The 24,428-nt window shown below is 49.1% G+C and overlaps 1 protein-coding gene and 1 long non-coding RNA gene across 2 annotated transcripts in view; one reads left to right on the top strand and one right to left on the bottom strand.

The window, feature by feature from the left end:
- LOC146350390 (uncharacterized) overlaps nt 1–24,428 on the bottom strand; it is a 57,989-nt gene that overhangs the window by 12,096 nt on the left and 21,465 nt on the right. The window contains exon 2 of the long non-coding RNA XR_014788848.1: nt 4,449–4,538. This is a non-coding gene — a long non-coding RNA (uncharacterized LOC146350390). The remainder of the gene's footprint in view (nt 1–4,448; nt 4,539–24,428) is intronic.
- The window catches only part of LOC146350391 (uncharacterized), a 36,406-nt gene continuing 21,037 nt past the window's right edge, over nt 9,060–24,428 (top strand). Inside the window, exons 1-6 of the mRNA XM_084841977.1 lie at nt 9,060–9,151; nt 14,956–15,062; nt 15,535–15,628; nt 16,915–16,987; nt 20,207–20,350; nt 22,421–22,573. Of these exons, the coding sequence (XP_084698103.1) occupies nt 9,060–9,151; nt 14,956–15,062; nt 15,535–15,628; nt 16,915–16,987; nt 20,207–20,350; nt 22,421–22,573 (663 nt within the window). The remainder of the gene's footprint in view (nt 9,152–14,955; nt 15,063–15,534; nt 15,629–16,914; nt 16,988–20,206; nt 20,351–22,420; nt 22,574–24,428) is intronic.

Raw genomic sequence — 24,428 nt, forward strand, 5'->3', positions numbered from 1 at the left:
AAACTGCCCCGTAACTGTAAGTTTAGTTTTGCAAAGGGGGGGGGGGCATCCATAGATGATTATCTCTCCTTTTCTCCTTGAAAACAGATGGTTTTGTTGGTTTAAATGTGTCTAAAATAGTTTAGATTTAAATTTCCAAGTAGACCCATTGAAAGCTCAGAAGCACTGGCCATGTTTTCACAAGGCAAGCTCCCTAATTTAGACAGTCGCTTCCCCTCAGCAATCTCTGAGCAACCAAGCTGAGAAAGTGTGAGGGGAGGGAAGTAAGTATTTAGAGTAAAGAGGTGTTATGGGAGCAAAAATAATGTAAAAGCCCAGCTTCAGCAATGCAGTAGGCCTTGTAATTTATAGCCAAGATTTGATTAGAAGTAGCCTAGAAGGGCTTGGGCCTATTCAGTTTCTGGAATGTCAGAGTCTGTGTGAGCTTATTTTTGTCAGTGTTCTCAGAGCGGAACCAGGGGGAGTCACCCAACTCCCTGTCCACTGCTGGTCTAGCCTTGGTGGGCAGGGAGTCTAGAAGATGTCTGTGAGAACCTGACAGATTGTGAGATTTGCAGAAGAATCACCCAGGTTGAAGCGTCACTGCTAGAGAGCTGAACAGTGCCGCTCTGTTTAGACAGAAGCCTTGCTAAAAGGCTAAAGGCCCTTGTCTGTCAAGGGGATTGGGAAGGGGTGTACAGTCACACCTTTCCCCTTAAGCTGATGCAAAGGCAGGGAGCCTTTGCTGGAAACATCTCATCTTCATTGCCCAAAGCTTTCTCTGTTTGGATCCATCATCGTCTGGGCTTTTGGGAGGCACTCTGCACAATGACTGGAACTTTGGATTGTTAAAGAGTTGCCATGAAAAGTACTGTGAGGCTTTTCATAGACTTGAACGTTTGATGCTGTTGATTGTGTGTCCGTGTTTGTAGTCAGCTCAGTGTACGGCAGGCTGGGTGTGATCTGTGACTTTTGGACTTCCCTCTGCCAGAACTCTTGCAGCGTGGAGTAATTAGGGATGTACGAAAGTCACTTACCTTTCCGCAGATTATGTTGATGGTGGGGGGGGGAGGCGTTCCATCCCTCCCCCCGGAATCCTCGATGGGGGGGGAGGCGATCTGTTCCTCCCCCCTGGAATACTCCACGGCCGGCTGTGCTCTGTGGCAGCTCCGTGGAGCAGCCAGCCAGGCCAGAGCCGTCCGCAGCCGGATTTCCGGCCGCGGAGGGCTCTGGGAAAAACAGACAAACCCGCGTACGCAAATGGTGGCGGCTACAGCTGCCGCCATTTGCGTTCCTTATTTTTGGCCATCTTAATCTACGTAAATTTTTACGTAGACTATGACGGCGAAAATAAAGGGGAACGCAAATAGCGTAGCGGGTGCTATTTGCGTCCCTTTTTGATTCACCGTTTTAGCCTACGTAAATCTTTACGGCTCCAGCAGCGGCTCCAGCAGAGGCTCCGGGTCATCTTCCAGCCAAAGCTGGGCTACAGCTGCAAATGGCGGCTACTACACCGGCTTCCATTTGCATTCCTGCCAAGCCGTGATAGGCTACGTAAGTATCTACGCAGCCTATCATGGCAAAAGGCAGGGACGCAAATGGCGTAGCCGTGATAGGCTATGTAGATACTTACGTAGCCTTTTGCTGTGATAGGCTATGTAGATACTTACGTAGCCTATCACAGCTTGGCAGGGACACAAATGGTGGCCGGCATAGTGGCCGCCATTTGTGGCTGCAGCCTGGCAGCGGCCGGAAGTCCAGCTACGGCTGGCCCCAGCTGGTGGCTCTGCAGCCTTTCCGTAGAGCGGAGCCGGACGGGCAGGATTCCAGGGGGAGGGACGGATCACTTCCCCTGTCACCACGGATGTCCCTGAGTGCAGCAAGGTAAGGGATTCATACATCCATATAGGTAGTTTTATACCTTTGTCTGTTTGCTCATATGGCTGTCATATTTTAAAATATACAGTAAAGTAGTTATCAATCCCCTGGTGGTCAAACTACAGGGCAAAGAAGATCCGGCCCTCTGGGTAAGAAGATATTGTGATGCACAGACTAGTATCATCCTTTGATCATCTGGGGGTGGAGTGTAATGGCCTTAGGCCTGTAACCAAGTCACCTGTAGTTTTATAGGGGCGTAGAGATCCATAATGCTTTGACTTAGGTTCATTATTCGTGCAATGTCCTTGCTAGTGGGCCTCTGAGCTTGTGAGATGAGTCAAAGGTCAATAGCATGGCCTCAGCACATTCCATGGTAGTGACAGCTAGTATCTTATCAGGGCCTAGCATGTGCCTGAGAAGTGAGGCTATGTTTATGCCAAGTTACAGGTGTCTGTGCTGGGAAAGTTCTGATTGTTTTCCTTAGGGGTGTACGAAATCCACTTGCCGTTCCAGTCGGGGCATCTCCTGGGGGGGGGAAGGCATTCCGTTCCTCCCCCCAGAATCATCGACTGGGGGAGGCGATCCGGTCCTCGCCCCCAGAATCCTGCCTGGCTGGCTCTGCTCCGCAGCGGCTCCGCGGAACAGCCGGCCAGGGCCGTCCGCAGCCAGACTTCCAGCAGCCATAGCGGCCGCCATTTGTGTCCTTCCAGGCTGCCATGATAGGCTACGTAAGTATTTACGTAGCCTATCATGGCATGCCCCCCCAAAAAACGGTGTATGCAAATGGCGGCAGCTATGGCGGCCGCCATTTGCGTTCCCTATTTTTCACCGTTCTAGCCTATGTAAATATTTACGTAGGCAATTACAGCAAAAAAAAAGGGACCCACAAATAGTGTAGTGGGCGCTATTTGCATTTTTTTCTTTCGCCGTCAAAGCCTATGCAAATATTTACGTAGGATAAAATAGGGATGGCGGAGAATTTCTCCCCGAAACTTCGGGGGGCCAAGCGCCAACGTGTTTGGCCCCCCGAACAGGTTTCGGGGAGAAATCCTCCGCACACCCCCCCACCCCCCGCACACACCCCCCGGGACGGGACTTACCTTCGCCAAATGTCCCTCCCGGCGGCGGGTCCGGCCGGCGGTTCGGCAGCTGTTCGTGCGGGGCGGGAGCGGCAGCCGGTTTTTCGACTGGCTGCAGCCGCCGCCATTCCAACAAAAGAAAAAAAAAACGCCCCCGTGATAGGCTACGTGACGATTAACGTAGCCTATCATGGCTAGATTTGCAAAGTCAGCCGTGATAGGCTACGTCAATCGTCACATAGCCTATAACGGGTGACTTAAAAAAAAAAAAGTGCGTACGGATAATGGCGGCCCCCATAGGGAGCCGCCATTCCCGTTCCTTATTTGGTCGCTGTAGTCTACATAAAAATTTTACTACGTAAAGATTTTACCCCCTATGGGGGCCGCCATTAGCGTACGCGCTTTATTTTTTTTAAGTCACCCGTGATAGGCTACGTGACGATTAACGTAGCCTATCATGGCTGACTTTGCAGATCTAGCCGTGATAGGCTACGTTAATCATCACGTAGCCTATCAGGGGGGCGTTTTTGTTTTGTTTTTTAAACTTTGGAGTTCGCAGTCGGGCGAGGCGGGAAGCCTCCTCCCCGGCCTGAATTTCAGCTGGGCGAGGCGGGAAGCCTCCCCCCCAGCCTGAATTTCGGCCAGGCGAGGCGGGAAGCCTCCCTTCCCAGCCTGAACTTCGCGGGGGGAGCAGCGAAGCGCCTCCCCCCCACCATGAACAAGCTTCGGCGAAAGGTAAGGGACTTTCGTCCACCCCTAGGATAAAACGGTGAAAAAAAGAAGAATGCAAATAGCGCCCACTACGCTATTTGCAGGTCCCTTTTTTTCGCCATAATTGCCTACGTAAATATTTACGTAGGCTAGAACGGCAAAAAATAGGGAACACCAATGCCGGCCACTGTAGCCGCCACCATTTGCATACCCTAGGTTTTTTTGGGGGGGGGGGTTAGCTGTGATAGGCTACGTAAATTCTTACATAGCCTATCACAGCTCGAAGGACAGCAATGGCGGCCGCAGCAGCTCGGCCACGGCCGGCCAGGAGACCAGCTGCTGCTGCCGCCGCAACCACCCCAGGTAAGTTCCATCCCGGGGGATTCTGCGGGGGGGGGCAGGGGGCCAGGATGCCATTCCGCCACGGATTCCAGGGGGCCGGATTCTTTAGAATCCGGCCTCACTGGAATCCGTGGCGGAATTCTCTGCCATCCCTAGTTCTCCTTCTGAACAAGTACTGTTAGTCTATGCTGGGAAAGTTGCAGATGAACGCTAATTAACACTTCCTGCTATCATGCTGCCTCACTGCTGACATGTATGGTATAAAACCCATTTCACCCCATGACTCTGGGTTCAGAGAAGCTGTCTGATCCAACTATTGGGTACACCGAGGGATGTCAGAGAATCCTGCCATGGATTCCAGGGGGGCTGAATTCCAGTGAATTCGGTCCCCCAGAATCCGTGGCGGAATGCAGCAACCCGCCCCACCACCCTGTGGAAGCCCCCCGGAATGGAGCCTACCTGGCTGCGGCAGTGGTGGCTCCGGTGGTGGAAGACGAAGAAGAAGAAGAAATAATCACTCAGCTTTCAGGCACTCAGCAGGCAGCAGCACTGGAAACCAAGAAGGCCTGGTTAAGCCCTCTAGGGGACTTTTCACAAAGCTCATGGAGCCAGAGAGGCTCCAAGGACAGAATGAAATGGTAAAATAAAGACTGCATATGCCACCACCACCCCTTAGCCACCTCCTTGCAGTAAGGTGAGCACTGAACCCCTGCACACTGAGAAATTCCTCTGAAATTCTCATGCCTTCCCAAAATTTTCAGGTGCCATTTTTTTTTGCTTTCCCCCCCACCCCCCATGAATGGTCAAGAACAGATAGATAAAAAAATGGCACCGTGCTATTTGAAAGTCCCTACCAAGTAAGGATGGCAGAGAATTCCACCACGGATTCCAGTGAGGCCGGATTCTTTAGAATCCAGCCCCCCAGAATCTGTGGCGGAATGGCCTCCTGCCCCCCCTGCCCCCCTGTGGAATCCCCCAGGATGGCACTTACCTAAGGCGGATGCGGCGGATGCAACGGCGGCGGCAGTGGTTCCAGCGGTGGCGGCGGCGGCGACTGGTCTCCTGGCCAGCCGTGGCCGGGCTGCTGCAGCTGCCATTGGCATCTTTGCAGCCATGATAGGCTATGTAAGAATTTACATAGCCTATCACAGCTAACCCTCCCCCCAAAAAACCCAGCGTATGCAAATGGTGGTGGCTACGGCGGCCGCCATTTGCGTTCCCTATTTTTTGCTGTTCTAGCCTACATAAATATTTTAGGCTTTTACGGCGAAAAAAAAAGAAATGCAAATAGTGCCCACTACACTATTTGTGGTTCCCTTTTTTTTTTGTCGTAATTGCCTACATAAATATTTACGTAGGTTAGAATGGCGAAAAATAGGGAACGCAAATGGTGGCCACCGTAGCCACTGCCATTTGCATATGCCGTTTTTGTTTTGTTTTTTTGCCCAGCCGTAATAGGCTACATAAAGACTTAAGTAGCCTATCACGGCTGCCTGGCTGGATGCAAATGGCAGCCTCTGTAGCGTCCGCACCAGCCAGTCCGCGGCCAGAAATCCAGCTGTGGATGGCCCTGGCTGGCTGCTCCGCGGAGCTGCCGCAGAGCAGACCCGGCTGGGCAGGATTCCGGGGGGGAGGACTGGATCGCCTCCCCCCCACGAGGATTCTGGTGGGAGGGACGGAGCGCCTCCCCCACCACAAACACAATCCATGAGAAGGTAAGTGACTTTCTTACATCCCTACTACCAAGGGAACTCCACTTGTTCCCCTCCTCATACCTCTTTCACTGTAAGGTGTTTGCTGTCTACTAATGACATACTCTGCTTTCATGATGCATGGCCATTGCCTCTCTGCTGCTTTTGTATGGTTTAAATAGTTCTTCTTAGTTAACTTTTAAAAATTAATGTTCATTTGTACATTACTTTGAGTGCTTGAGTGACAAAGCTGCAAACTAACTCATTAATTGTATAAACAATCTATAACAGAACTGCTTCTTCCAACAAAAACAGATTCAAATGTCAGGTCACCATTTAATTTTATTTTGGGATATGTCTGTTGTAAGCCAGAAATATGTGGCAAAATCTGGTCTGTTTTCCCCCCGCCCCTCCTATGCATGGCCAAATCTGTTTATTTCATTCTATAATGTTCTTTTTTTTTTCAAGTGCAAGTATATTCCATCCCATGTCCACATCAGTTTGCAAATGCATGTGTGTGCGCACACACACACACACACACACACACACTTTCATGCATATGAAAATTTGTACCCATTTTTGTATGCAATATCCCCAATAGATACTCTTTTTCTTAACAATTTCCCCTAATATATGCTTTTTTGTATGCTGTTTCCCCCTAATGTATACATTTTAAATGCATTGTTTCATTGAGTTGTATCACAAAATTCATAGATGTGTGAAAATCAAATAATAATTGGGAAGTGAGAATTATGTTGGTTCATATTAAAAATGTCAACACAATGAATTTCTCCACCATCCATATTTTCTCACTGAAGAGAGAAGAGAATACCCAACTTTAACCTTCAACTCCTCCCTGTATTCTCAGAGGTTCTCTCTGGATTGTATGGTACCAAGTCAGAAGCTATAATCAGACTGAGACACTGGTACAAGGAAAAATCTTCTTCCTCATGCAAAACCTGGTGTAGAAATCCCAAATCAAACTGTAGCAGCTAAATTTCTTGTACATTAATTTTCTACAGACACAAATAAATACACAGTGGATGAAGAGCCCACTGAAAAAGAGCCCCGGCTGTTTACGTCAATTGCATATTGGCTAGAATGGCAGATAAAAAGTAGTATGTTTAGAATATATTCATTTAGCTATTGATAAGTGGTCATCTGGATACACAATTGACTCAAAGTGCTGCAACTTAGTTGCAGTTATTTTGAAAAGCATTAATCTCTGACACTAGGAGTGATTTTCCCCAACCAGCATTATTATCACATTGAAACACTGGAGTGCATAAAACCTCTGAAAGGGGATAATAGCCCGAACAGTTTATGGCTAGGATTCCAATGTCTTTCTCTTAGTTTTAATGTCCCTTGCAGTACAATCAATATTGAAATTGATGTGAGGGTGACTGTTTACAAATCCCATTGCTAAGAATTTTTTTCCATTTGTTTGTTCATTCTTTTCAAATGCTGATTTTGTAAATGAAGCTTAGGTCAAACTTTTGACAGAATCAGAAGCTGCCAATTCCTAGTCTGGCCTGTGATCTTGCCAGCATACATGAGTTCTAGGATAATCCATGGGACTTCAGCAGAGGAGGAAATTGAACAGGCCTGCTCAAAATGGTGAAAAAAACAGTCCTACTTAATTTCTATGAGCAAAACTGGTGTTGGACATGCATCTCACCTCAAGTGGGCCTTGTGCCTTGAGTACGTGCTCACACACACAACTTCTTTTTTAGCCACTCGGATGCTGGTAGCAGCATCCTTTCCTTGGCAGAAAAGGCTGCCTTCTTTTCTGCCAGTCTTCATAGAGGCAGCTTTTCCTCCATGCATAGGGGGAGAAACAAAGATGTCCTGCCCAGAAAAGGAAAGTGATAGCAGTGTCTCTTATTGGGTTGCCCTAGGACTGCAGACCCAAAGGGCAGCATATTCTGGCCTCTGCCATGTGCCAGGACACCAAAATCCACTGAGAGGCCGCTGCCCCGACTTCCAGGAAAAAAAAAAGTATGGCAAGGAGGAGACCGCTATGGCCTCATCCATTGGCCAGAGGAGGAATAGCTGCAGGGAGCTTGTTTTGCCCTCCCCTGCCAGAAAAACAACATCCCTCAGGGCCATATTACAGTACCTATGACGTGTGCAGCTCCCTTCCATTGTATTATTAACTTGAAAGTGAGCATGTGGGGCTCAAATCCAGACCAAGACCACTGTGTGCAGGGAGAGAGGGTTTAAATCTCCCCCTGAAGCCCAGTCACTCACCTCTTCCCAATAGAGATTTTTAAAAAAGGAAAGGGGGGGGGACCTCCATTGGCACCAATTAAGTGTTGTTGTTGCTTTGTATTTTTTTAACAGCCATGTGGGGATATAAAGTTTGGGAGGGAAACAGCTGGGGTGATTTAAACCTCGCCCACCAACACATGGTGGCCCTGATCCAAATCAGCACCCCACATGCTTACTTCAAAGTAAATAAAAACCACACTGGGAGGTGAACGTTATGTAATCCTCACAATGTGTAGATTCACCCTCATTTCCCACAGTCAGTTGCTCTGGGGCTGAAAGGAGCACACTTTGGCCTCTGCCATGGGCCAGGGGACTAAGGGCCACTGGAAGGCTGCTCCCCTGACTCCCAGGGGAAATGTCTTGGCAAGGGGAAGACCAGGGTATCCCCATCCATGAGCCAGTGAAGGAGCAGCTGCAGGGAGCTTTCTTCCCTATCCTGCTAAAAAGAACATTTGTGAGAACTAAGGACTAGTGCTTAGTGCTTTTACCCCTCCTCCAATCCCTTTTCCTTCTGTTTAAAATGATTTTGATGACAATGACGGTGATGATGACGGTGATGTTGTAGAGGATCTTCGTTTCTCCCAGTCTGCACAGGAGGCTCTTCTCCACGTAAAGCAGGAGAAATGAAGGTACTCTGCATAATGTCCTTTCCAGGGCAGTGCACTTTCATTGCTCTTACTCTACACAGAGGGGAGGTTCCCTCTTTGCAGAGTGGCAGAAAACAAACAGAATGCATAGAGGTTTTCTGTTAACCATGGAGATAGGGATGGCGTGGGTGTCTGGTTGGGGTGTGAAGCCTGGGGATTTCTCACTGGCTCGCCCCCCTGGATGCCAGACTGTGGACTACTGCACTTGCCTGACTTGGATGCACTGCTCCACCAAGCCATCATTCCGCACAAAATGGTAGCTCAGCCTTTTCCGTAAAAGCTGATTTTACGTAAAGGGCGGCTGTAAAGCAGCCATTTATGCAACATTACAGGAATAAATGGACTGTAATGTTGTGTAAATAGCTGCTTTACAGCCACCATTTGCATGAACGGCCCTTTATGAAAATGGCTGAGCTGCCATTTTTACGGAAAATGGCGGTTTGGTGAGGGAGCGGGTGGCCATGTGCTACTCGCCTGTGGACTGCCTGGTAGCTTGCCACATACGGCAAGCAGGGTCGAATGTCTGGCAGGGGTCCAGGGAGCAGCTCACAGGGTGAGTTCGCCAATCCTTACATAGAGGAGGGGAAGCATAGAAATGAAGTAAGATGGGTGGCTACTAAGGAGAAAGCCTTTACATGGGTGGCACCCAAGTTGTGTAATGAGATCCCCAGAGAGGCTCCCTGGTGCCTAAATTGTGGCCTTTTCAGTGCCAAGTGAAGACCTTATTTTCCCAGGTATTTCAGTCTTTCAGTTTCTGTTGTGTTCAAATCTATTGTATTTTTAAATCTTTTTACTTCTGGTGGCTTTTACTTTGGTTTTATACTGTTGTTTCAAAGTTTTAAATGATTTATATTATGTTTCATTGTGCTGTTCTGTATAGGTTTAATTGTAGTGAACCTCCCAAAGAGCTTTGGCTTTTGGATGGTATAGAAATGGAATAAACAAACAAATACATTTACAAGCATAGCATCAAATGCTATCTGTGCATCATAGGACAAGCACTCCATTCTTTCTCTGCCAGCCTGCTGGGAACTGTTTTTGAGGGGTTTTGAAGTTCAAGTGCAATGCTTTAGGAGGCCTAGTTTAGTCTTGCATCAGTGAGTAGGATACATCCCTAGACTTCAGCATTAATAACCTGAATAAGACAGTCACTTCTGTCATGGGAAACATTCTTGGCTCCTGCTCTCTTTTTACATGAGGGAGAAGAGAAGGGAGGATTATGTGTCATGTAGATCTGGGCAAGAGTCTAGACGACACTTTCCATTATCACTTTGGAAAAGGATGTGGCTCCTCAGCTCCCATCTACGATACAGATGGCCTCTCTTTGTGCCTGTTGAATTGGACTGGTGCAGATGGGCTAGAATTTTGTTTTGGTTCCTTTTGGATAAGAATTTACCAAAAACTAGGGAGTTCAGGGAATTCCGCCATGGATCTCAGTGAGGCCAAATGCCAGTGCATTCGGCCCCCTGAAATCTGTGGTGGAACGAAGCCCCCACCCCCCCAACCCATGAAAGGCACATGAAACAGAGCACTTACCTGCTGCTGTCCATGCTGACTTGTGAATGGCAGCCGCCTTGTGGCCGCCATTAACTTCCTCATCATAGCCGTGATCAGTATTTACGTAACCTATCACGGCTAACTCAGGGACACCTTTTGCGTCCCTGCGGAGGCCGTAATAGCCTACGTAAATATTTACATAGGCTAAAATGGGGGGGGAGGAATGCAAATGGCGCCCACTATGCTATTTGCGTTCCCCTTTTTTTTAGGCCATTTGCATCCGCAGCAGCCCGTCCGCAGCCGGAACTCTGGCTGCGGATGGCCCTGGCCGGCAGCTCCGCGGAGGGGCCAGGAAGGATTCTGGGGGGAGGGACGGAGCACCTCCCCCCCCCCGCGAATCACATCTGCGAAAAGGTTAGTGACTTTCATACATCCCTACCAAAAACTCACAAGTTTGTTCATATTTGGGATGGAAAGAACTGAAGATTTAAAAAATTCAGATGTTGGAGAAAGTGAAATTAATAGATTCATCCAGCCTTATTCACATTTGCCAGATTTATGCTATTTCTCCTGCTTTTTGGGAAGGGTAGAGCTGTATGACGTCTATCACCCTATTGTTGGGCCTCAGTCAGCCCTCACTTCATTCATGAGGTGATCTGTGTGGGGGGATGGGAAGAAGAGCACTACCAAATGCAATTTTGAGCAGAGGCTCTGGCTATGGCAGGCAAATGAACATGTGTCATGACATGATTTAATCCTGCTGTTGTCTTTGAATATTTAACGTCATGTAATCTTTAACACATTCATTAGGAAATATGTTCTATTATAGCTTGATTCATAGGGATAAGATGGGATCAAGACATGTTTTAAAAAAAGAAAAAGAAATAATTATTCAACTCTGCCCTATTTACCATTTAAGTCAAAGCATCTCTAAAACAATAAAGTATTACAGCATCAAACTATGACAAATACAAAATAAAATGTATAAAAAGACCAATTAAACCCAAAATCAACAGAGACCCTTTTGTATGATTACTTTTCCCTTCTGATGGAATGGCCTTAATAAGCAGAGGTGATTTATCTCATTGTGGAGCTTCACTTTAACTCCCAAATTTATTTTTTCTCCATTAACTTGTGAGTCACAATGCATCATTTAAATTAGTCCTGCTAGTCACAGTACTATGGAAAAACACAGTTAACGCATTAACAGCTGATGTTGAAATATGCCAATGGAAATGGAAAATATGTAGAACTTCTTGTTTTCTCATTGGGTTTCCTGTCTACATTCTGAAGAATAAACTGGGATATAGAAGCACTTTCTTTGAGAAGGAGTGGGGCTGTCCTGAGTATCTTGCTGCAGTAAAATATTTTTTATTCTGATTACATAAAGATCCTCTACATTTGAAGGTACATTCCCAAGACATTGTTAAATTGTTTCTGAATGACTGTGTTGCAGTCACTCTGTGAGATGTCAGAGCTCACCTACTAATTCACAAGTCATTGGTGATGTGAGAACTCTCTGTTTCCCTCTAAGTTCCTCAGTTGTTTTATGTAATGAGGGACCTCCAAATTGAGTTTCAATTTAGATGAAACTGATCACAGCTGCAGAATCTATGGCCCATTCTCTCTTCCCACCCCATGAAAACTAATTAATTTAATAAAACTCTTAGAGCCTCATTCAAAATTTCTTACATGTTTAGTTTGAGAGGAAACCCAAACATGTACTTCAAAATATACTTCAGGTGACATTTTGGTGGCAACTCCAGTATTAAGAGAAATGATAGCCCACTTCAGTCCCCCTCCAATGCACACACACATGTAGAGTGAATATGCGAAAGGGGAATGGGTTCTTTTAATGTGTGCAGGGGCATGCCAGCCTTTTCTGTTAACTAACTTCCTGCTTCTTTGACTTGAATGCATCCACTGGTATGGATGTCAGACAAATCTGCAATGGATTCAGATAACTTTGGGCTGCTATTAATCCGGCTTGCAGATTCCACAGTAGACTGGCTTTTTCAGGGTCTCACAGACTTGCGGTCAGCTTACTGTGTGTGTGTGTGTGTGTGTGTAGGGATTTGTGCAGATGCACACTTACACTAATGTGCATTTGCGCTAATACACATTAATGTAAGTGCACATTAGCATGAATACACCTTTGCAAAAGGATGAAATTCTCCTGCAGAAAGTCTGATTCCATCAATGAGTGGATGACAGAAAAAAGACGCTGGACAATCTGCAGAACACTGAGCAGATTGAACAAAATCCGTAAATCTCTACCGATGACTCTTACTGACCCCAAATACTACTGGCACCCATTGGCCAAACTCCACTGGCCATTTTTTTGACAGTAGTAAAAAAAAAGGGGGACCTATGGTGCATTCACTAGTATACTTGTCTAGGGCTATTCTACAGAAGTGGGAAACCTGATTTGTCAGGGGCTTGTACAGATATAGGCCCACTTTCATATCTCTGCTGAATATGTGACTGTTGGGGGCATGTCCAGCAGTTGCATCAAGAGCATGGTAACTTGGCAGAATCCCACTCTTCCTTTATGCATTCACAGACAACTGATATTGACAAAAATCACGTGAATGTTTTAAGGAAATCATTCTTCTTTCATTGTGTCTTCCAGTTAGATAAGTATGTAGATGTATCGTTATACATTGTGGAAGGAAACAGAAACTAATGCGATTTCACATCATAAATCTGAAAGATCAAAAATGTCACAAAGATCAGGAGATTTGGCATTTATTCAATCAGCAATTAAGCAATGAGTGGTTAAGACGCTGAACTGCAGACTGGAAGGTTGGCAGGACAGCAGTTCGAGACCCGAGTGCTGCGTGACGGAGTGAGCTCCCGTCTTCAGTCCCAGCTCCTGCCAACCTAGCAGTTCGAAAGCAAGAAATTGCAAGTAGATAAATAGGTACTGCCTCGGCGGGAAAGGTAACAGCGTTCCGTGCACCTCGGTGTTCAGTCATGCCGGCCACATGACCACGGAAGCGTCTTCGGACAGCGCTGGCTCTTCGGCTTAGAAACGGGGATGAGCACCGCACCCTAGAGTCGGACACGACTGGTTGGGGACACCTTTACCTTTAAAATATTTGTCTGTGGCCCAGTTCAACAAATAGCTGATTAGTGAACTAAATATGGTTTCAGCTTGATTCAAATAAATTGGTTAATGAGAAGGGGGGCGGGGAAATCACACAATTAAATTAGACTTTCTACTCGTTTTGCCTGGAAACACGGTGTTAAAGAGATGAGAACCTGCTATACATATTCGCTTGTTTCATACCTGTTTCACTTCTATCACCTCCTGTTTCTGTTTCTATCATGCTATCCTAATTTGACAAAGTATGAGGTAAATTTTTATTGCTTTCTTCCTAGGTAGGGATGTACGAAAGTCACTTACCTTTTCGAAGGGTAATATTCGCGGTGGGGGGAGGCTCTCCGTCCCTCCCCCAAAAATTCTCTCTGGCCGGCTCTGCTTCACGGAGATTCCACAGAGCCGCCGGCTGGGGCCACCCACAGCCAGACATCCGGCCGCTGGGCAGCCTGCAGGGACACAAATGGCAGCTGCCATAGCCGCTGCCATTTGCATCCCTGTATTTTGCTGTGATAGGCTATGTAAATATTTACGTAGCCTATCACGGAAACAAAACAACAACAGCAGATGCAAATGGTGGCTGCTATGGTGGCCACCATTTACGTTCCCTTTTTTTTGCTGTTTTAGCCTACGTAAATATTTACGTAGGCTATTACGGCAAAAAAAAAGGGAACGCAAATGGCAGCCACTACGCTAATTGCATTCCCTTTTTTTTCCCGACGTAATAGCCTATGTAAATATTTACGTAGCCTAAAACAGCAAAAAAAAGAAAAAGGGGGAACGCAAATGGTGGCTGTTTTGTTTTGTTTTTTGCCATGATAGGCTACGTAAGTAATTACGTAGCCTATCATGGCTATAATGCGTCCCTGCGTTAGCCGTGATAGGCTACGTAATTATTTATGTAGCCTATCATGGCTATAATGAGGAAGCGAATGGTGGCCGCAGATGCGGCCGCCATTCGCAAATCAGCGCGGACAGCAGCAGGTTAGTGCTCCGTTTCGCGTGCCTTTCATGGGGGGGGCGGGGGGCTTCGTTCCACCATGGATTTCAGGGGGGCGAATGCACTGGCATTCAGCCTCACTGAGATCCATGGTGGAATTCTCTGACATCCGTATTCCTAGGACTGTAAGGTTGCAGTCTTCTACTCACCTAAGTAGGAGAAAGTCCCACTGGACTCTGTTGGGTTTACTTCTGAGTAGACATGTGTAGGATTGCATGAATAGGATTGCATTGTTAACCACTTAGAAAGCAATCCTATGGTCCCTGAGGATACAATATACCCTGAGCCTCCTGCAGCATCCTTCCCTCCTCCTCTGAAGCATGCTCACTAGATGGTCTTAAAAGCCCATCTAGTGAAAATAGCAAAGATTGAAGAAATGCCCTAACCCTGGCGCCAGCTTGTCTGGCAAAAGGGAGGGGCTGTTGCAGGTGGGTGGGGTGAGAAGAGGTGGCCGATCCCTATTGGTCAACCCCTCATGGCACCACCAGGCTGGGGAAGGGCCAGCAGAGCCCTCTTAAGCTCTGCGCCCCCTCCCAAAACAGCTCTCTCACTCTCGCGGCTGTCCTGAGCATGAGAGAACTGGATTCTGACCTTCACTCTTCACTCCCTCGATGAGGATCCTTCTCGCTGCCGGCCACGTCGGATGGAGTGGCCGGCCTAGGTTTTCCCCATCCTCATAGCTGCCAGCACTCACCAAGCTGGCAGGGGAGCCTGCGCTCACCCCAGCGGCTACACCTTGTCTCTTGCGCTGTGGCAGCGGCATCAACCGGCTCTGGCTTGTCCCTGCTGGCAGTGGTGGTGGCCGGCTTCAGCCGGTCCCTGTCAGTGGCAGCGGCAGCAGCCAGCTCTTGCTGCGCCTTTTGTGTGGCTGCGCTCGCGTCTGTGGCTGACTTGTGCTCTTCCTAGGGATGTCAGAGAATTTCTCCATGAATCTTGGGGAGGCCAAATGCCAGCACATTCTGCCCCTGAAATTGGTGGAGAAGCGGTCTGCCCCCCCCCCTGCCCCTCCTGGGACGGGACTTACCTTGTGCGAATGTCCCTGGCGGCGGCAGCTCCAGTGGCGGTTCGGCAGTGGTTCGGCGGCGGCAGCTGCGGCAGCCGGTCTTCTGACCGGCTGCCACTGCCATTTCCAAGTTAAAAACAAAACAAAACAACAGAGCATATGCAAATGGCGCCCATGGGCGCCGCCATTTGCGTTCCTTATTTTGGCACGCACCAACTCAAGCAACATCATCCACCTTGCCATCTGGGGACTCAAGTACTGCTGCCCCAGATGCAGCATGCCTGGATGCCATTCGGGCTCCTGCCTCATCCTCTCAGGCTCTTGTCTTTGCAGGCTCACCCTCCTGGGGCTTCTTTGTCAGCGGCACCATAAGCAAAATCATTCCTCTTGCTTGCAGGGGACCTGGGCGTGGTTCCGCCATCTATGAGTAAGACGACCACACCTCTTTTTATGTGATGGGCGGGAGATCTTCTGCTGCTTGGGGTTTGGTTGCCTTGGCTTCCCTTCCTGGGGTGGCCCGTCCCTCCCACTGTCCCGAAAACACCTCGGGCTCCATAGCTGGTGCAGCTCATCCAGGGGCTTTTGTGGGGGTGTCCCAGTTCGTTTCATCTTTCCAGGCTCCCCCTTCCTTGGTGGGGCCCGGAACCCCACCCGCCCCACCAATCAGTGCAGTAGACACCCCCTCACATCACCTATATGCCACCCAGGCTGCCTGTAGCGCTGTCTGTCACATCTCCACCGTATCTTCAGCCTTAACTCCGATCCCACTAGCCTCAGGCAGTGCCCAGTAGGGATGTACGAAAATCACTTAACTTTCGGGGATTATGCTGATGGTGCAGGGGGAGGCGTTCCGTCCCTCCCCCCCCCCCGGAATCCTGGCCGGCCGGCTGTGCTCCGCAGCGATTCTGTGGAGCTGCCAGCTGGCTCCACCAGCAGCCTGATATCCGGCCACTGGCTAGCAGGGACGCAAATGGCGGCGGCTGTAGCCGCCGCCGTTTGCATCCCTGCAATCAGCCGTGATAGGTATTTGCGCTATTTGCGTTCCCCTTATTTTGCGTTCTACGCTATTTGCGTTCTACGCTATTTGCATTCCCCTTATTTTCGCCATCTTAGTCTACATAAATGTTTACGTAGACTAAGATGTGCCAAAATAAGGAACGCAAATGGCGGCGGCCATGGCCGCCGCCATTTGTGTATGCGCGTTGTTTTTGTTTTTGTTTTTTTAAGTCAGTTGTGATAGGCTACATAAAGATTTACATAGCCTATCATGGTGTTTTTTTAAAATCTAGCTGTGATAGGCTACGTAAATCTTTACTTAGCCTATATAGGGTTATTTTCGCTGTCGTCTACGTAAATCTTTACATAGACTATCCGTGCCTAAATAAGGAACGCAAATGGTGGTGCCCATGGGTGCCGCCATTTGCATACGTGCTTTTTTTTTTTTCAAAGTCAGCTGTGATAGGCTACGTAACAATTTACGTAGCCTATCATGGCTGACTTTGAAAATCTAGCCGTGATAGGCTACGTAAATGGTTACGTAGCCTATCACGTGATTTTTTTTTCCATAACTTTTTTATTTCGTGGCTGGGGAGACGGGGCGCCTCCCCCCCACCGCGAAGCAAGCTGCGGGACCAGGTAAGGGACTTTCGTCCAGACTTAAGCCTATCACATTTTTTTGGTTTTTTGTTTTTTTAAATCTGGAAATGGCGGCAGCAGCAGCCAGTCGGAAGACCAGCCGCCGCCGCTGCGCCACCACCGGAGCCGCTGCCAGGAAGATCCGCCCCAGGTAAGTCCCGTCCCGGGAGGATGGCGGGGGGGTAGCGGGCCGTTCCGCTGCTGATTTCGTTGAGCCGAATGCGCTGGCATTCGGCCTCCCCGAGATCCATGGCGGAACTTTCGTACATCCCTAGTGCCTGGCCAGGGACCTGAAGGACCGGGACCTTCTGCTGCAATTTACGACTCCTCCCCAGCTGGGTCCTAGTGACCCATCTGGCAGAGGTCACATTCTGCTGGGCTGTCTCCTGCATTGGCCCGCAGCCTATTTCGGGTCCAGTGGTTCTGTGCTGCTGGCTGTGCTGGTAGTATGGTCCTAGTGCACATGATCCCAGCACCCTTGCTGTTTCCATCAAGAAGTGCTTCACCTTCATAGTGGATAGCAGCACCCATGCACCTCTTGTTCAGGAGCATGGGGATGGTGGCTCTCCCTAGGAAAGGCCTAGGTAGTAGGAGGCCCGGTGGTGGGCTATGGCCCCTGCTCCTAGAGTCCCCCAGCCCGGCTTTGGAGGTGCTGTTCCTCCAGCCTTTAAGATGCTACCCTGACCGGGAGAATGTGTTCTCCTTGGAATCACGGCTTTTCGCTAGGTTTTAGGATCACTTTCCTGGGTCAGCATAAGCCAGACTTGGTTCGCAATCAAATCTGTCCTTGCCATGCTTCAACAGGTTTGCTAAATCGACAAGGTAGTACTGGCAGGACAGGTTATAGCCCCCCCTTCCCCCCAATACCTTATCTAAGAATTTCACCTCATAGAATAGTGCCCAAGAGGTCCTCTGTAACCTCTCTTCCCGAAAGACCAGTCCGTCACAGATGAGATCCCTGATCATCTGTGCTCAGGGCGATAACCTCTTTCAAGGAGATGGTTGTCTCGATCTGATATCTTGGCCACCGGTCTCTGATGGGCAGGTGCTACATAGAGTCTACAGACAGTAGTCAGTGCTGACCTAATGTGAGCATTTGTTTCCCTTTTCTTTGACCTCAGCATCCCTCTGGCTCATGAAAAGACAGAGGGCCCGTCTGTTATGTCCATATTACCGGGGATCTTGGTAGGCTCCCTTAACCAATGTCATTGCCCCCCTAAGGACAAATTTCTGGTTCTTACTGCACAGCTCCAGGCAGTTTCACATCTCCTTAGGGTCTCCCTTGTGGGCTCCGCAAGAAGTTTTACGACATTTACAATTCCCATGCGAGGTAGTGCCCCCAGGCTGTGACTTCCTGCGCCGAAGGGACGTACAAAAGTCACTTACCTGTTTGCGGATTATGTTGATTGTGGGGAGGGGCGTTCCGTCCCTCCCCCCGGAATCCTCACTGGGGGGGAGGCACTCGGTTCCTCTCCCCCAGAGTTCTCCGAGGCCGGCTGTGCTCTGCGACAGCTCCGCGGAGCAGCCGGCCAGGCCCGGCCAGGCCAGAGCCGTCCGCAGCTGGATTTCCGGCCGCGGAGGGCTCTGGGTAAACAAAAACAAAAACAAAAACCACGTACGCAAATGGCGGTGGCTACGGCCGCCACCATTTGCGTTCCTTATTTTTGCCCTCTTAATCTACGTAAATATTTACATAGACTATGACGGTGAAAATCAAGGGGAACGCAAATAGCATAGTGGGTGCTATTTGCATCCCTTTTTGATTCCCCATTTTAGCCTACATAAATATTTATGTAGGCGAAAACGAGGAATCAAAAAGGGACGCAAATAGCGCCCGCTATGCTATTTGCGTTCCCCTTGTTTTTCGCCGTCATAGTCTACATAAATATTTACGTAGATTAAGAGGGCAAAAATAAGGAACGCAAATGGCGGTGGCTGTAGCCGCCGCCATTTGTGTACATTTTTTTTATTTTTACCCACAGCCATGATAGGCTACGTAAAGATTTACGTAGCCTATCACGTCGTTTTTTTTAAAAAAAAACCTAGTCATGATAGGCTACGTAAATCTGTACATAGCATATCACATCTTTCTTTTTCTTTCTTTTCTTTTTTTCTTTTACAAGAGTGGAAATGGCAGCGGCGGCAGCCGGTCTGAAGACCGTCCGCCGCCACCACCGCCGGAGCCACCGCCGCCCGGAAGATCTGCCCCAGTTGAGTCTCGTCCTGGGGAGGATCCGTGGGGGGGCGGGGGTGTGGCAGGCCGTTCCACCACAGAGTTTGAGGGGCTGAATGCACTGGCATTCAGCCTCACCATGATCTGTGGCAGAATTCTCTGCCATCCCTACTGTGCCAGCTCTGTTGGGCAAGGTGGGGACTGCTGTCACTGCACCATTGAACTGGGTCACTTCCGCTGTGCAGGGCCCTGTGAGCGTGGCTTCAGGTTTGTGGGACTTTAATGCCATCTCCTTCGGAGGGTGCAAGCTGCTCCTCTGGGCTGACCTGCTGATTCACTCGGATGCCCCCACCACCCTGGGTTCTGAATCATATGGCTGGTTCGGTGTTGCTCCGTGCAGTGGATGGAGAGTCGGGCTTCCCCGGGAATTTGTCAGGTCTACCTTTACCTAGCCATTCACATTGGGCCAACCTCATTGCCAAATCAGCGGCCCTTTTCTGGTACGACACCGTGGCCACTGTGTATGTTATTAATTTCCAGTCCTCCAGAAATGTGACAGTCATGTCATTGGTCAGAACATTCATGCTCCAGTAGGGATGTCAGAGAATTCCGCCACGGATCTTGGTGAGGCCGAATGTCAGTGCATTAGGCCCCCTGAATTCCATGGCAGAACAAAGCCCCCGCCCCATGAAAGGCATGCAAAACGGAGCACTTAAGTGTTGCCGTCCACGTTGACTTGCAAATGGCGGCCGCGCTGTGGCCACCATTCGCTTCCTCATCATAGCTGTGATAGGCTACGTAAATAATAATTACGTAGCCTATCACGGATAATGCAGGGACACCATTTGCATCCCTGTGGAGGCTGTGATAGGCTACATAAGTATGTACGTAGCCTATCACGGCAAGTAAAAAAAAAACACAGCGTATGCAAATGGTGGCGGGTACGGGTACGGTGGCCGCAATTTGCATTCCTGTTTTTTTGCTGTTTTAGCCTACGTAAATATTTATGTAGGCTAAAATGACAGGGAAAAAAAGAAACTCAAATTAAACCCACTATGCTATTTGCGTTCCCCTTTTTTCGCTGTAATAGCTTACGTAAATATTTACGTAGGCTAAAACAGTGAAAAAAAGGGAATGCAAATGGCGGCTGCCGTAGCCGCCACCATTTGCGTACGCTGTGTTTTTTTTTTCCTGCAGGCTGCCCAGCGGCCGGATGTCCAACTGCGGGCAGCCCCGGCTGGTGGCTCCGCAGAATCTCCGCGGAGCGGAGCCAGCCAGATTAGGATTTGGGGGGGAGGTGCGGAGTGCCTCCCCCCCACCGTGAATCACCCCGTCGAAAAGGTAAGTGACTTTCCTACATCCCTATGCTCCAGTGTCCGTGTCACAACATCTGGTTCCGGGCCTGCCATGTGCCGCATTTAACAAACCTATTTACTGATGCTTTGTCATGAGATCAGATCGGCAGGTTCCGGGCCTCAGCCCCGTGAGTGCGTCTGCTACCAGATCCCATCCTTGCAGTTCTTTGAGAGTCCAGTGTACCGAAGCAGAGCCCCCAGTACTGGAGTCGCCCACAACGGAGCAGATAGGGAGTTCCCTGCCTTGAGAATGAACCTCAGTTGCAGGATTCCATGCCCTTACCTCTAAATCATTTGCTGTAATTTGATGTCCCTTTTGGGAACAAGGGACTATTACGGATGGCGGAGAATTTCTCCCCGAAACTTCGGGGGGCCGAGCGCCAACGTGTTCGGCCCCCCGAACAAGTTTCGGGGAGAAATCCTCCGCACCCCCCCCCCACACCCCACACACCCCCCCCCGGGACGGGACTTACCTTCACCGAATGTCCCTCCCGGCGGCGGGTCCGGCCCGCGGTTCGTCAGGTATTCGTGCGGGGCGGGAGCAGCAGCTGGTCTTTCGACCGGCTGCCGCCGCCGCCATTCCAATGAAAGAAAAAAAAAACCGCCCCCGATAGGCTACGTGATGATTAACGTAGCCTATCACGGCTAGATTTGCAAAGTCAGCCGTGATAGGCTACGTCACGGGTGACTTTTTTTTAAAAAAAGCGCGTACGGATAATGGCGGCCCCCATAGGGAGCCGCCATTCCCATTCCTTATTTGGTCGCTGTAGTCTACGTAAAGGTTTACATAGACTACGGCGAAAATAAGAGCAACACATATAGCGTTGCCCTTATTTTCGCCGTACTCTACGTAAACCTTTACGTAGACTACAGCGACCAAATAAGGAACGCGAATGGCGGCTCCCTATGGGGGCCGCCATTAGCGTACGCGTTTTTTTTTTTTTTTAAGTCACCCGTGATAGGCTACGTGACGATTGACGTAGCCTATCACGGCTGACTTTGCAAATCTAGCCGTGATAGGCTATGTTAATCATCACGTAGCCTATCAGGGGGCGTTTTGTTTTGTTTTTTAAACTTTCGAGTTCGCGGCCAGGCGAGGCGGGAAGCCTCCCCCCCGGCCTGAATTTCAGCCGGGGCGAGGCGGGAAGCCTCCCCCCTGGCCTGAATTTCGGCCAGGGCGAGGTGGGAAGCCTCCCCCCCCGGCTTGAACTTCACGGGGAGAGCAGCGAAGCGCCTCCCCCCCAACGCGAACAACCTTCGAGGACAGGTAAGGGACTTTCGTCCACCCCTAGGGACTATCTGCCAGGATCGTAAGGGGCAAGCTGGCCTTTGCAGCCTTTTGGGCCACAATGATGGCAGTTACTGCCACCACGTCTGATTTCAAGTTTAGGTATGTGGAGCAGGGTTGTGGCATGGATGTCACCTGCTTCAGCAGATTCCTAGTGCTCTCTCTCTCCAGATACCCCTTTTGGGCCCTGGAGCTCATGGCCCACTGTTTGCACTTCCCAGTATGACGTTCTCCTCCCCTCCCCTCCCCTCCCCTCATGGCCTTCTTTGGGGCCCTTTGTATTCTAGGGTTGGTTCAGGCTCCCAAGTCTGACTGATTCTGGAGGCCCTTGAGATACTTTGATGCCCAGGTTTGTCCCAATGTAATCCACCTACGCATTTGGAGGTCAAACACTGATGGGTACGGCAAGGGCATGGCAGTGGCCCACAGCCGAGTGCCAGTTGAGTGGGTTATGCCCTGCCAGGGCCTTACAGTTATTTTACTGAAAGCTGCAGGTTTGGGGAGGGACCCCTGTTTTGTCACTACGACGGTTCACCACTGACAAAATCTCACTATGGGCAGTCACCACATCAGCTCCGTCACACTAGGCCCAGGAGATTTTCAATTCGGGACCACTCTTTTCGCATTGAGCGATCTCCACGGCAGCTGCTTTAGGTTTCTCTCACAGGTATGATATGGCAGTGGGGAGATGGCCTTCAATGCATCCCAGCCTGACGTTCACAGTGATACAATTTTTCCTTTGTTTGCCCTAATGTTCTTATTCCTTAGACTGTCGGACTCGGGGTACGCTGGTACAGGTACTCTACGTGGGCACAGTATGGTATTTTGGGCTGCATGAAGGGCTTCCACATCGGCCTTCAGATCTCCGCTTCAGTTACCCCGACACGTTACGATCCAGTGGCTTGGCCAACAGGGCATGCGGTAGGATTCCCCCCTCCTCACCCTGTTCCACCAAGGTTTGGTCAGTCTTCCTCCGCAGGTCCAGGTGCTGCACGTTGGAGGGAACGACTTGGGCTGTAAGCCAGGCAAGGACCTGATCAAACTGGCCTTGGTTAATGTGCAGGTGGTCTGGAATCCCTGGCCAGAAGTAGCCATATTATGGTCCTCACTGTTCCACAGATCAATTGGAATGACGCTGCCATTGGCAGAGCACGTTGGAAAATGAACAGAGAAATGGCTTATGGCCGATTTGAATGGGGTGATGGATGTACCACCCACCAGAAAATTCTGTGGACAAGGAGAGAGTGTTACAGGCAGGATGGAGTCCACCTGTCTAATGCAGGGAATGACATATTTCTGTCTGATCTGCAAAGGGGCCTGCGGGAAGTCCTTCTACGCAGGTGGGGGAGTTTCACAAACACTAGGCTTGTTACTCCTGGTGGTGGCTAGGACGGGCAAAAGCAGAAAAAGTTGAGGGATGGTGTGCATGAAGAGGCATCTTATGGTGACAAGTGATGCCTGAGGCCCCCCCGAACGGGTCGTGTGGCTCTGCGGGAGGATAAGGGTTGCCTGGGAGACCAACCCTCCTCACTCACCCAGGTGTTGTGTGGCACCAGGAGGGGGTGACAGGGGAAGGTTTACCTCCCCCAGAAGGGGCAATCTGGAGGGGTGGCGAGATCGACGCCACCCCTCAGGCTGGGTGTGTTTTCGCCCAAGAAGTGCCAGCTAGTCGCTGGCACAGTCAGCTGCCTGTCCTAGGTACCCCTTTGCAGATATTTTCAATAAAATGTGGCCCAGTTTTCAACCCAAGCCTTGTTGTTTGACTCTTCTTTGGCCCATCTCCGCTCACAATGGGGAGGTAAAGAATGAGGATGCATAGGACTCTCAGAAGCCTCTGAGTTTGGAGGCTTTCAAGCTGCAGCAGAATTTTAGGCCTAGTTCTTGTACATTTATGAGACCAGCAGTCTTCTCTGCATGGTAGTGAAATGGGTACTAGTCCTTCTATTATGACCAACTATTCCCACATTACTATATTAGGTGGCCATTCAAATGAAGGTCCTATTTGTATGGTGGCCCAATTCACAACATTAACTTCCCTCTAAAAACAGGAGCAATGGCTGTGTGAATCTGGCTGCTGTATAATCAGGCTTCTGCATGGAGCCTCTACCTTGTATGCTAATGTGCATGGTGGTTCTTCTACCTTACGAAGAGGATCACTGGCCTAGTAAGCATAAGAACTGGCACAGTAATTATATGAAATTTGAATAAGCATAGTTGTCTTATTCAACCTGTTACTTAAATGGAATTTTCAATTAATTGATCAATCAGCATTAATTAATTTTGTGGATATGTTTGCAGATCATCAAAATCTCAGTATGTGTCTTATTTTGAGATATTAAAGTACCTCAGTATCTTTATGTGTTCTATTTATTTCCCTATTTACAATAACACTTGGGGGGGCAAGTGTGCCATTAATTAACAAACTCACTAAATTAGATGATGTGTTGGAATGGAGGTCCTTGCACCCGTTCATATACTAAAAGGACCACCAATTAAAACTGGCTTTCCACCAACTAATACAGGAAAACTTGATTGATCTATTGGTCAAAGAACAATTAAAAGTTCACAGGCCTAATTCTTGCCCTTCCTTATACTGGTTTTTTTTTTTTCTTGTAAGTCTCTATAACTGTGGCAGCAACCACATTCTTTGTGCTTTCTTTAAGCTTGACTTTCATGAGAGTCAGTCCCTCAGGTTATAAGCACTGGAACATTTATTTCCAGGCCAAGAAGGGAAATTAAGTGCAGTTTACCTGTCAAGAGATTGAGTTCCTTTTGC

The sequence above is a fragment of the Heloderma suspectum genome, chromosome 3 (assembly GCF_057233095.1).
Source record: "Heloderma suspectum isolate Gila_16-S chromosome 3, 16-S_ref, whole genome shotgun sequence".
In the NCBI taxonomy this organism is placed as follows: Eukaryota; Metazoa; Chordata; class Lepidosauria; order Squamata; family Helodermatidae; genus Heloderma; species Heloderma suspectum.